The sequence below is a fragment of the Alligator sinensis genome, unplaced genomic scaffold (assembly GCF_000455745.1).
Source record: "Alligator sinensis unplaced genomic scaffold, ASM45574v1 scaffold1176_1, whole genome shotgun sequence".
NCBI classification, from domain to species: domain Eukaryota; kingdom Metazoa; phylum Chordata; order Crocodylia; family Alligatoridae; genus Alligator; species Alligator sinensis.
The window spans coordinates 299,296-312,412 of record NW_005842590.1 but is presented as its reverse complement, the minus strand read 5'-3'; the positions used below and the strand labels follow the sequence as shown (position 1 = coordinate 312,412).

Genomic DNA, 13,117 nt, shown 5'->3' with positions numbered 1-13,117 from the left:
TATATATATATATATATATACCAGGAGGTTTTTTCTTTTCCCAATTAAATACCACAGAAATATGGAGTTCACCTGTTTATTCCTATAAAAAAGTGCATTGCCTTTTTACTTCCTCTTGAAAAAGTCAAAAACATTGGCTATAATGAGCAAACACTATCAGTGGATGTCTTCTCTTTTCCAATCACCTCAATAAAAACTAAAATATACTCTTAAAAATGTTGCAAACATCCTATTAGAAATAAAGCGAGCATAGAGAAGCATAACCTCATTCAATGTCAAGTGCTAACCCCTTTGGGAACTACCCACAGGTGGGAAAAGGAGGTGCTATAAAATACAGTCAGAATCATACAGTTTTCTTCAAACAGCCCTGTTCATCTGGAGACATTTTGGAGGAAGGGGTCATGGAAAAGGTAGGGTTACATCATCTCCTGGTCTCTCTCGTAAATGTACAGGACTGTGTTAACACATACATGTGACTGTAATTCATGCTAAAGATAACATTTAATTTAATAATGAGCATAGACTATGGGCCCATTCAGACTCTCAGTAAAGTCACTGAAAGTCCTCAAGTCATGCCCACGGATCATGTAATATGTCAGGTTTGCAAAATGTCTTCATTTTAAAATGGAAATGTTATCTGAATTTGAATTGCTTGAATGAAGTATTGAATTTAATCAGATAACTCATAAAATTTTAATTGTGGTGATCACCTCTGGGCCGGCACAAGGGAAATTGAACAAGAAACCTTCAGAGCTAAAGAGCAAGGGTTGGTAGTTTAGGGCTGTAACAGTTCGTAACCTCTGTGGAGTTAAACAGAGTGGGGGGCATAGGAAAAGATGGGGGGGGGGGTTGCTCATCCAAAAGGATAAGGTAATTCCCCTGCATGCATTTTATCTATTAACCTGACCTTGCCACAGTGGGCTACTGTACTTTACTGCTGCTATACTGAGTGCCCTAGGTGGTGGCTGTACACAGGGCAGCAGCAGTGACTGCTCCAGCACAAGATCAGCAATGCTGACAGCACAGCCGTTGGTCTTGTTGGACCCCCTCCTAGGATTGGCACCGATGGCTGGTGCACTGGCCACCCCCCCGCTTCTGTTACACCCCTGGTTATACATCTCTAAGGATATTGCTGCACACATTTTCTCTTCTTTTGCTACTCTCACCTTCTCCATCTTCCTATTAAATTTATTTTATTGCTGCTGTTACTGCTTCCAAAAGTTCAGCCAGGGAGAGCATTCCTAATGATTAACCTGCTCACATATACCTAGGATTGCTTCTTTCCTTGCCAGTGAGAGGTGTTTTATGCTACTTATGTGTCCTAGACAGAGTTTAGCGAAGGATATATCCCAAAGAGAGAATATACACATTTTATTTTCAATATTAGGAATTTTGCTAAAGAAAAATGGTCAGATGATTTAAATGATGCTTTAGGGTCAAATTCATATCAGGCCTATTTCCAGTGAACATCCTAGAATTATTACCAGTTACCAGGCATGGGAATGTCAGTATAAATTGGGTAGAATAGAACGTCTCCAAAAAAAATTCTAATTCCTGGGTGGCACGTAGCTCCATGCCCCAGCTCTGAGCACATGGTATGCAGGATACACATTTCTAAGATAATCACTGCAGTACCAATTAGATTATTTGGGTGTCATCAATGACAACTCCAAAAATTTGGACTTTGAATGAAATCCCATTTCTTGCTGTGTTTAATTGAGGAGAAACCAAACTTAACTGTCACCTCACCCAAGATCTTGTCAAATAGGCATCTCGCCTTAGGATTATTTGAGCTAGTGACTGTGCAGTGTTATCAGAGGATTAGAGCCTATGAAAACAGAAAGGTTTAGAACCTGGATGGAAAATAATTCATTTGTGAGTTAGGAAGGCTCTGGTCATGAAAGAGGCTTCTTGTTTTTAAATAGGATCTTGCAACAAGATGGCTTCTCACAGAGCCAGGGTCCACAGCTCTCCTTGTAAAGGTAAAGGATCCATCTGGCTTGCTGGATCCTAGGTGATTCAGGATGAAATTTATCCAGAGCTATATGAACATGTGCGTAGACACAGCAGCCACCGGAGCTATACTAAAGGGAACCCATTGTCCCCCAGTTCTTGCAGACGGACCATGGAGCTGATTGTCTGGAACAGTAGCCAGATATTCCTCTGACTAATCTATAGGTTCTGTTCTCTTTATCCCCTAGCAAAGGCATTTTAGCTTACTTCCCTACATAAGTCCAGTCATTTTATCATTGTACAAAGTGATGACATTCTCTCCTAGTCAGTTCTGATACTTCTTCTTCTTCGGCAGTTCCCTCACAGTCGAGGATGATTTTCTTCAGTGATTGCCTTATCTGGCTAATGAGGCCTATGTGATCAGCAAATTCTACTGCAGATCAGACGTGTTTCTGTGTGGGGTGGGCGGTCAGTGCTGGATTCTTGATTTGATCCACAACATGCTCTTTCTGCTGCTTCCACTTTTCCATCTCCTGTTGTTGGCATGAGGTTTCATGCTGTCAATGCTGCAACATCCCAGCCTCAGAGCAGCTCCCTGCCCAGCTGCATGCCCTGCCAGTGTTGCTGGGGCTGGTCCCCATGGAAACACTGGCCCTGCGCTGTCATGCCTGTTCTGCTCCTGGGATTTCCATGGAAACTGGCCACAGCGACACAGGCAGGGGCTACTGGGAGATGGAGGCTGGCTGCCAGCTGGGTCCACCATTTTACCCATCCCTGTCCTATAAGGCCAAAAAGGATGACAGCAAAGGGTCAGACCAGGAATCATTACTGCTTTGGATCATTACTATAACAGTTGTAACCTGCAATAATTCTGACAAAATGATTTTCTGGTTGAAAAGTTCCCTGCAACAGACTCTTCCTCCATTTGGGGTGTGGTCAGGCGATAGTTTCCCATGAGTTGACATTGATGTTGTATTTTTTTCTTTTCTTAACTTGGCCTTGAGGACCTCCCTGAAGTGCTTTATCTGCTCTCCTCCTAAGCATACACCTTGACTGAACTAGGAGAATAAAACTTGCTTTGAGAGTCTGGAGTTGGACATCCAGATGACATGGCAGGCCCAATAAAGTTGATGTTGGATGATCATCACCTTAATACTCATGGTGTTTGCTTGCAGGAGGATGTTAATGTTGTCATGTCTGTTTTCCCACTGGATTCAGAAGATCATCTGCAAGTAGTGCTGATGGTACTTCTCCAACAGCTTTAGATGTCTCCTATACATTGTCCATGTCTCAGAGCTGTAGACCAAGGTGGGGATCATGACTGTTTGATAAACCATGAACTTGGTTTTGGATCAGATGTTGTGATCTTCATATACCTCTTTCTTCAGGTATCCAAATGCACATTCTTCAGGTATTTGCACATTTGAGGAGATGTTGGATTTCTTTGTCAATGTCAGCCTTCTGCAAGAGATGGCTTGCAAGGTATGGGAAATACTCAGTGTTCTCCAGAGTCTCGCTGTGGATCTGGATTGCCCGAGCTGGGAACTGTTCATTAGGACCTTGTTGGTGGAGAACCTTAGTCTTCTGAATGTTAAATGTCAGTCCCATTTTCTTGTATGCCTCACTAAAGATGTCAACAATTGCCTGAAGGTCTGCTTCCAAGTAAGCTCACGCTAGAGTATCATCGGTGTACAGGAGCTCAGTGATTGAGGTCAGGGTGGTCTTGGTTTTGGCTTGGAGTTGGCTGAGATTAAACAGCTTACTATCCATTTGGTACTTTAGCTCCACTCAAGCTTGTTGGTGGTGAGATGTAGCATTGCAGCAAGGAATATTGAGAAGAATGTTGGAGTAATGACACAGCCTTGCTTGACTCCCATTTTAATCTCAAAGGGATCTGTGATAGATCCATTACTGAAAACCACCACTTGTGTACCATCACAGAGCAGGCAGAGGATAGTGACAAATTTTGGTAGGCATCCATACTTCAGAAAGATCCTCCACAATACTTTTTGGCTGGCAGTCAAAAGCTTTCATGAAGTCAAAGGCCATGTAAAGAGGTTTATCTTGTTCCCAGCATTGGGTGCCTCTCACCACTGGTGTTGTTCCCAGCACATGGCTGCTTGTCACCATTATCTGGTCACCAAAGGGTTTGAGGAATGTGCTGGAATAGCTGTTTTCATGGAAGACACCTGTGTGTGACTTCTTTATCATGGAGAAGCTTCCATATGGCTCTTGACAGAATGAGACCTTGATCCAATGGCAAGGAGACCAAGACAATTGGGAATATCATTCTGCTGCAGCTTTCATCCACCTTTGCAGCTGTTGAGTCTAACATCTTCTGCCTTCTCCACCACTGAGGACTTGTAGATCCATGGCTGGGGGCTGGTCAGGCTTATTATAGTGTTGATCTGTACTCAGCCTGTCACAGCACTGTCAAAGGATATACGTGGCTTTTCAGGAGGCAAAGCATTGTCATCTGCTGTCCTCACCATCTAGTGGTGTTGACACTGCTTGGTCTGCCACTGCTTATTCATCAGGGTTTCCCCAGCGTATTTTACAGCTAGCCTTCCCTGAAGGTCATTCCACTATCCACCACTTGGGATCATCCTATTATAGGCATTAGGACAGAGCTGTACTGTTACCCAGTGCATCCACATAAATTTAATGTAAGAGGTCCAAAATCTTCTTTTCAAGGTAAAATGCAAAATGAGATTAATTATATATAAATTATCCCAAACAGTTGTATACTTTTTTGATATTACCATAAAAGAGTTAGGTGTTCAGCAGAAATCAATCATTCATTTTTGGGAATCTACAATTTAGCATGAGAAAGGTTTTTGTATTTATAATGCATCATAAGTAATAATGAAGCCTATACTTTCTCTTTGCCAGGCCTTCCTATTTGTTTCACTTAAAAGACATTTTGCTATAAAAGGAATAGTTCTTTTAGAGTATTTTTTAATAAAAGCATTGGCCAGATTAACTAATGCTATTGCAATTCTATGTATCAACATACACCAATAAAGTAGATCTTGTACTTCAAAATATGTTGCTTTTTCTGCTTATTAGTCACTTTCTTTGTCAAAGGAATACAAGAATTTTAAAGTAAATGCTTCTGTACAAATATATTTACAAAAAGGTGTACAGAGAGAACAAACTATCATGCAAGGAATAAAGTAGATAATTCATAGTGTCACAGCACATTATATGAGGTGAAATATGGTAAATTCATCAGATTACAAATTACTGAGTGGCTATTACTCACCTGTTTAAGTTTATTACAAAAAGAAGTAAGCAATCATAAAATAATAATTAAAAAAAAAAAAACGTTATTCACCAGAGCTGAAAACAGAAGAGCTTTTCAACCAGAAACATCATTTTGTCAGAATTAATTGAGGTTACAACTGCTGTAGTAATGATTCCTGGTCTGACCCTTTGCTGACATCCTCTTTGGTCTTCTAGGATGGGGTGGGCAAAATGATGGATCCAGTTGGAGGCTGAATTCCATTTCCCAGCATCCTCTGCCTGCGTTGCTGCAGTCTGTTTTCATGGAGACCCTCCAAGGAGCAGAGCCCTAACAGCATGGGGTCGAGGTTTCTACAGAGACCGGCCCCAGCAGCACTGGCAGGGTGCATGGCAGGGTGGGGAGATGCTTTGGGGCTGGGATCTTGCAGCATTGACAACATGGTTCAGAGCCAGGGCAGAGCTGCAATTTGTAGATTGCGGCTCTGCCCCAGCTCTGGACCATGCTGTCACCATGACAAGATCCCAGCCCCGTAGCTGCTCCCAAACCCAGCCATGCACCTTGCCAACACTGCTGGAGCCAGTCTCCATGGAAACCCTGGTCCCATGCTGTCACGGCTCTGCCACTCCTGGGATCTGCCTGGAAACTGGCTGCAGCAACACAAGCAGGGGCTGCTGGGAAATGGAGTCCACCATAGGCCCAATCTGGCCTGTGGGCCACACTTTGCTTGCCCCTCTTTTAGAATTTACTTGTGTGCACTATATACACTCATCATGTATGCCAGTGTTTTTCCATGTGGGGTGGGCACAGTAGTTTTCAGTAGTTTTCATCCTTACTGTTCCTTCTGTGAAATCTTCTTGGTCTAGCTGCTCATGTTTAGTGACCGCTTCAAATCGCCACAGCTCTTGTGGTCTCCAAAATCTGTTGTTCTGCTGCCTCATTCATCCTGTCAGCTTGCTGTTTTCTATTACCTAACAATTTGCCTATATTAAGTCATCCCCCTCCCTGTTTTCACTGTCAGTGGTGTGTAACCCCTTCTGACACAGCCCTTGACTCTCCTTCTGATGCCACATTATTTTTGTAATGCACTTTTGTGTACTTTTCTTGCCCTGAGCTGTCTGCCCACTCACTCTTTAGAGCATAGTGTTTTCCTTGCTGCACATTTTCAGTCTCACGTGTTCTTTTTATGAACAAGAGGGTCTTAACTTAGCCTTACCATGTACCTGTCAAGTGTACGCCATTATCTATCAAGGGACAAACAAGGATTGCTCTCTTCTTCTTTAAATACTGCATCACATTAGACATTGTTCATCACATGTATTATCATTTTAAATATTAACACAGCTGAATATGTAAATAGAAATCTTGCATCATTGATGGCTAATAGGGAAGCAGGTGCATTCAAAAGACAGAAATTATTTACAATAATAAAGGGGAATAAAATTAGGTATAACAGGATCATGAAATTAAGGGTAGGACACTTGGCTGAATATTAAGAAGAATTTCCTAAGAACAAAATATATTAGTGAAATAACTTGATTATTGGAAAGACAATTTAAAGACAGACTAGACAATTTTGTGGTAGCTGGGAGGGATAGGGCCTTTTTCATTTCAAAAGTCTGTGCTTCTGAGGTCATACTACATATGGATATTCCTTTTTAGTTGCCATGAACTCAAAGATGGTTACATAAAATCAATTATTTGTAAACATTCTCTGAAATATCCCTCCTTGCAATCAATAATGGAATTGCATAAGTGTAACTTGGAGTAAAAGCTGGCTTAATAGCATTAATTTAATTAATGGATTATTGAATAACATAACAGTAATTTATTATAGCCCCTCAGTGGCAAGTCACCTTTGGTGCCTGCCACTTCAAGAGGTTTGAGCAGGCTGTGGAGCAGCAAGCAGGTGTGAGTAGGCTTTATGAGGCAGTCACATGACCATAAGAGGGCTCCTGGATTTGAGGATCGAGTTGGGCAGCCTTAGTATAAAAGCAGGCCCTCAGAGCTGAGCTGGCAGTTGCAACTGGGGAGCCAAAGGGTGAACATCTTCTGGCCAGAGTACTGCTGGTCCCAGAACACTTGGAGGTTAAGGGTAGAAACTATGAGGATGGAGGAGGTTCCTGGTTTTGGGGAATGACCTAAAACTACACCCTGTTAGGGTTGGATGGTGTGGTGGGGCTGCCTGGGTTGGGGAGGTGCCCAGGAAATGCCACACAAGTGCCTTCTTAGTGAAAGGCAAGTATGGGGTGCTGTATAGTCTCAGCCTCCATGACCTGGTGGGTTACCCCATAGAGGAGACAGACAAGGGGTCCAGGCATGTCATCAAACACCTGAGGCCCAACGGACAAAATGCTTAGTAGTCCCAGTGAGGGGGTGGGTGAGAAAGCAGTAGGCCACGTAGAGTAGGGTTCATATGGGTGGGCCTGAAGGACTGTGCATAGACTGGCCTTAGTGATCAAGTGGGCTGTGCTTGGAGGGGTCCAAGAAGGTGGACCATATGGGAGAGTGAGCGGCTCAATAACACCCAGAGTAACCTTGACTGGCCCATGTTGGGGCCAGGACCAGACCAGGTGAAGGACCATGAGGGATGGCCAGAGCCAGGGGCCTTGAGTTCCGACTGGCCTAAAGGAGAGGCCAGGGCCCGTGTGGCCAAAGGTCCTGGAGGGGACCACTGCTGAGAAAGAAAAGGGCTTAGGGAGTTTTCCAGCCCAGAATGACGGAGGAGATTAGATTGCCTGAGGAGGAGGGATCCAGGTGGGGTCTGAATATCAGGCAAGCATACACTGAGGCCCAATGTGAGGCTAGAGCCATTTACTGATGCCTTTTGTGAGGCATGGGACATGGTGTAGGGATGGGATGGAGCCGTGTATTATGCCATTGGCATTGGGCAGTAAATGAGCAGCCTCCCACCTTGTAAACAACTACTTCCAAAGTTACATCAAAGGCATGGCAGGTGAAGCAGGTATGCAGACTGCCCTAGACAGGTGGGTGGGCCAATGATTGGACCGGCCTTGTGACAGCCCCCTATCACACCCTCTCACTCGGATCCGCTGAGCTTGCATTATAATGTTGTAGTATATTGCTGAGAAGTACTCGTGTTCTAATTCTCTGTGATTTATGAGTTTCCAAAAACTGTCTTTTGAGAGTACATTTCTCATTCTCATTCTAAGTTCAAAAATAAATTTGATTTTGAGATTTAAAGAAAAGTTGGATGGCCATTTTTTACTTATTTTCACATGGAAAATAACAGTTTCTGGGCTTAAGTGCTTAAAAAATAGGGATGAGGAGTATTAGAAAAATACACTGTGCACATAAGTTTCTAAACTAATATAAGAATGCAGGGTTTAAATAATTCTAGCTATCCATGAGCATGTGTGTATGAAGCATTCTTAAGAGTGCCTCTATTTTTTTCCCATGAACCCAGATGAAAAAGCCTTCTACCTTTGATGCTGCATGGCTTGCATTTTCAAAGATTGTGTTCTGACTGGAGTGCATTCAAACCTACACAGCTTGTAGTACTTGTAGCTGGGACCGGCAGATAGGATACTAGACCTCTGGAGTGACATCTGATGTAGTCATCAAAGAATCCCCACTCCTATAGGATTTGCAAAAGAAACTGTGCATCTGGTAGATGAGTAGGTATGCTGTGCTTAATTGAGGTTTGTAAAATTTGACCCTATGTTTTCTTAAAATTACTCAGTTTTTGAAGCTCCATAGCTACAAAATACATAGTGGTGCATCCTTTCATTAACAGGAATGTAGACATTTAGAAAAGAGATGTGACTTTTATAGATTCACTGCATTTATCACTACAAGCAAATTACTGTAACAATCCTTTGGTATTCTAATGTAAAATCAAATAAATACTGCATTCAGGAAGTGAAAACTGCCATAATTGAGCCAAATGATTTCAAGTTAGAATACTCACCGTCCATCAAATGTGGTAACATGTGGATCAGTGAAAGAGTAGCAGTTCCCTGTTGGGAGGTCTTGAACTGTGACCTGGTTAAAATGAAATAGGTAATAAATGCAATCTATGCAGCAGTTTTTCTTCATTATTTTCCTTCACAAAACATTAGGGGCAGCATTCATGTGTCAAGTACAAACTGAAACCTAACTTATAAAACATAATGCAGAATTGGTACAGAATAGGATTCCTTTCCAAACAACTGAGTGTAACTATCTACAGTCTGGGAGTTGAAGGTATTATCATTTTCACCTAAGTTAATGGACTGCCATTCTCTTTTCTGTTTGGTAAAAAGAGACGATTTTCCTGTCAAATTTGTCCATGGAGAAGCAGAGCCTTCACTGAAATTAGCAAGAGTTTAGAACACTCATTAAATTGCACTAATTTCAAAGTCGGAAGTGTGGCATAAGGTATGCTATAATTAAGGATCATTAACATATTTTAGGAGCCACTAACTGTCCGCAGGTGTGACCTTAAATTTTATGGTATGTAGTTCCAGTGATTAATTTATTTCCCAGGCAGATTATAGACCAAATTCTGAGATCAGTTACTCTGAAATGACAGAGTAACTTCCCACTGATTCTAAGCTATCAACTGAGTATCCCTTGACTCCAGGGTTGCTAGAACCATCCTCACTGCATATGAGACTGAAAGGTGCTACCACCACATCCCAACTAACATCCCCCCACATGCACCCCAACTTTTCCCCTGGGCTATTTCTTTTCTTTTCTTTTTTTTTCATAATTACTTCATCAGTATGGAGAATGCAGTGACCCTGATGCTACAAGTTAGTGAATGCATCCATCTTTTCAAGCACGTTGATTTTATCAAATTGTTCAGTACAATATACAAGGATTACTGCAGTACCAAAGACTATTTTGATATGAATACATTGCACTGATTTTTTTTTCTCAGTTGTGCTTTGAGGAGCTATTGTACATTACATTACAAGTAAGGTGGTTTCCTTATTCTTCTCAAGGATCAACCTTGCTTAACTGGGATCAAATGCAATTTATTATTAAAATAGGGAATTGGACTTTACATTTTCTCGATTATCATGTTTTAATAAAAGCATTAATACCATCAAAAATTAATAGAGACTTGATTGCATCGCATTGAACTAGCTGCAATTACTAATGTAAGAAAAATACTTAAAATATTTAAGGTAAGATGACATATGGGAGGCAAGAAAATAGATGCATGTGTGTTGTACATTTTAGGTACCGTTCCTTTGGACCTAATTTTGATCTAATTTATTTCAGTGTAACTCCCCCAAAGTCACTGATGTGACACTATTTAAAGCCTGTGTAACTGAAAGAAGAATACATGTTGTCCTCAAAGTCTGGAGATAAGTTTTGACCAAAAATGACAACCAGATATTTAATTAGAGGTGTCTTTGCTTGTACTGAGAATATATTGGATTTGCCAGCTCCTTGGAGTGGGATCAGCCATGCCGGGTTGTGTCCCAGCACAACTGATCCACTTCATTGGTCTTTCTGGTTCAGGCCTCTGCCAATCCTAGGGCTTCAGGGGTTCAATCCTATGAGACAACCTGGGTTATCAACTCGGGGCATGCCTCTGCAAAATGGGAAAACCCTGGGGTTCCTGCACAGGAATTCTTTGGCCGTGCAGGATTGGGCCCCCGCAGTCCTTGGAAAATTGGCTTGGGACAGCTGGAGTTCAGGCAGGTCTAAATTGCCTGTACTTTCCCCCCATAAAGCAACCAGACGTGGTCTACCAAAAAGAAGCACAATTTTTACCACCTTTAGTCATGGCCACAATTTTGGGCATTTGTGGCACGAGAGGCATTGACATCTTTTTATTCGGGCTTTGCAGCTGTTTACAGTTTATGTGTTTTTTAGCCAACTGAAATGTGCATTCTGGCACAGTGGTCCTTTCCTTCCATCACATAGAAACATTACTGTACACTTCTATCACAGCTCTCTTCTACAAATCTCAAGGAACTGCATGAACATTAGGCTAAGTCCTCTTTGCCTCAGTCACTTGAAAAGGGCTTTTGAAGTAAATGCAAATAAAACAAGCAGGGTTGGCTCATGAATTCTAATTATTTTTATTATGCCCATTTTATACATGGATAAACAGAGACACAGAGAGGTTAAGTGTATGATCAGAGGTCTCACAATGAGTTATTGGCAGAGTTGAAAATTGAACACAGGAGACCTGACTCTCTGTGTCCTTCTCTAATTACTAAGTGACTCTCTATCACCTGAATTAGCTTTGTTGTGAAGCATAGCTGGGAAAGCTTAACCAATGGAAGTAAGTTTCCTTGCGGGGCAGCTTTTCTTTCCTGTTCTCTGTTCCACAGCATATCTCCTTCTCCTGGATGTTGTTTTCCTCACCTCTTTGTAAAGGAACGTTCAGTCCCCAAACAGGCTTTCCCTGCTCTTAAGGCACGTACATTCAAGTGTGATTACAAGTATTATCCAGCTGTTGGTCTTGCTGATTTGCTGACTAGTAACCAAACACAACACAAGTCTGCTAAAACAAAATGCTCTGCGTGTTATTTTTTTGGCACATTAGGTCACTGTGCTGACTTACTCTGCTAACAATTATCCCCTAATGTGAAAGATTTTTGTTGTACTTTTCCATCTCCTCTCAGCAAAACTTCTGCTTAAGTTTGCCATTTTTTCCCCAAGTTAATTTAATAACCAACCTTTACATCCTTTGGTGTGTAAGCCCTCCAGAAGAGATCACTGCTTTTGACTGGCTCGGCTCTGATATAACTGACGCGGTTTCCATCCTGGGCAAAGTCTGTCACCGCTGTCACAGTGAGTGAGGCTCTTGCACAGCTGCCTTCTGTACAGGGCATCTGCTGCAGATCCACCTGGCATGTTGAAAGGGCTATGTTTGGGGGTCCCTGGGCGAGACTATCTAAAATGTACATGAACACTGAGCTTGATAAAAGATATTGAACAGTTGTCCCCACGCTGTTTACTTTCAAACATACATATTCCTTCTTCAGACACACATGTACGTTGAAACCAGATGGGGTTTTGTGTGCAAACTGTGGTTGTGACTAACCTAATCTGGCATCACTTTGCAGATATTGGTTGTATTTCTCTTTGCAATACATATTTTCCTGTGTTCCCACTATGTCTTTCTATCTACAGGTTCTTATATCTTCCTGAGTGACACTCCTATCCCAAGCCCACAGAATAAAGATGACAAAGAATAAGACTATGCTGGAAGAAGAATCACAGGCCAAGGTACTTTAAAATCTATTGTCAATTTGCCCGTGTGTTACCTGCATCACAAAATAGAGTTGGTGGAAGTTTGTTTAATTAGAAATTAAAGAGGGGTTCAAGTTGTAGGAGGGAAGATGGGTGCTTAAATCATTATTGGATGAATTTGAGGTTTTTGGAAGAAATAAGTTGACTGTGTTTTGGGAGCCCTGTGTTTTCCCGCTCTACCACACTTTCTGCGGGACCATAAAGCATTTCAGAACATGGTGTTTAGAGCATTAATTTCAGAGGTGGGATATGCAGATTTAAATCCTCTCAGGAAGAGGAGAGAATCTTGACCTATGTCTCTGCCCTTCTTGATAAGTGAATTCTGTACCCACTGGGCTACTGGCTAATAGATTGTCCTCCACACCCCACTAACTTTATGTTGTGTGTGTTGTGTGTATGTGGATCCAGCTTGAAAGTTGAAAGTTTATGAGCAGAAAGAAGTAGTTAGTCATGTTAGAATCAAATCAGGTGGAAGGCAAGGTAGATATGCACCTTATATACCTTATATACTGTGGCGGACAATTATTTTGGGTAGAGGACCACTTAATGAGTTTTGGGAAGCTGTCGAGCACTGCGTGGATAGCTGCGCCCCTTGATGGTTGCTCCGCACCCTTGTCACCATCTTGGGATGGAAATCCTACCCCTACACCCCTAATCTTTGACACTGGAATTCCCTCCCCTTGTCCCCCAGAAATGCTC

The 13,117-nt window shown here is 42.1% G+C and overlaps 1 protein-coding gene across 1 annotated transcript in view; it reads right to left on the bottom strand.

Moving 5' to 3' along the window:
• Window positions 1-13,117, bottom strand: part of LOC102384375 (von Willebrand factor D and EGF domain-containing protein-like) — a 328,357-nt gene that overhangs the window by 180,955 nt on the left and 134,285 nt on the right. Inside the window, exons 8-9 of the mRNA XM_025214561.1 lie at window positions 11,842-12,059; window positions 9,129-9,202 (exon numbers count right to left, since the gene is read on the bottom strand). Coding sequence (XP_025070346.1) covers window positions 9,129-9,202; window positions 11,842-12,059 — 292 coding nt within the window. The remainder of the gene's footprint in view (window positions 1-9,128; window positions 9,203-11,841; window positions 12,060-13,117) is intronic.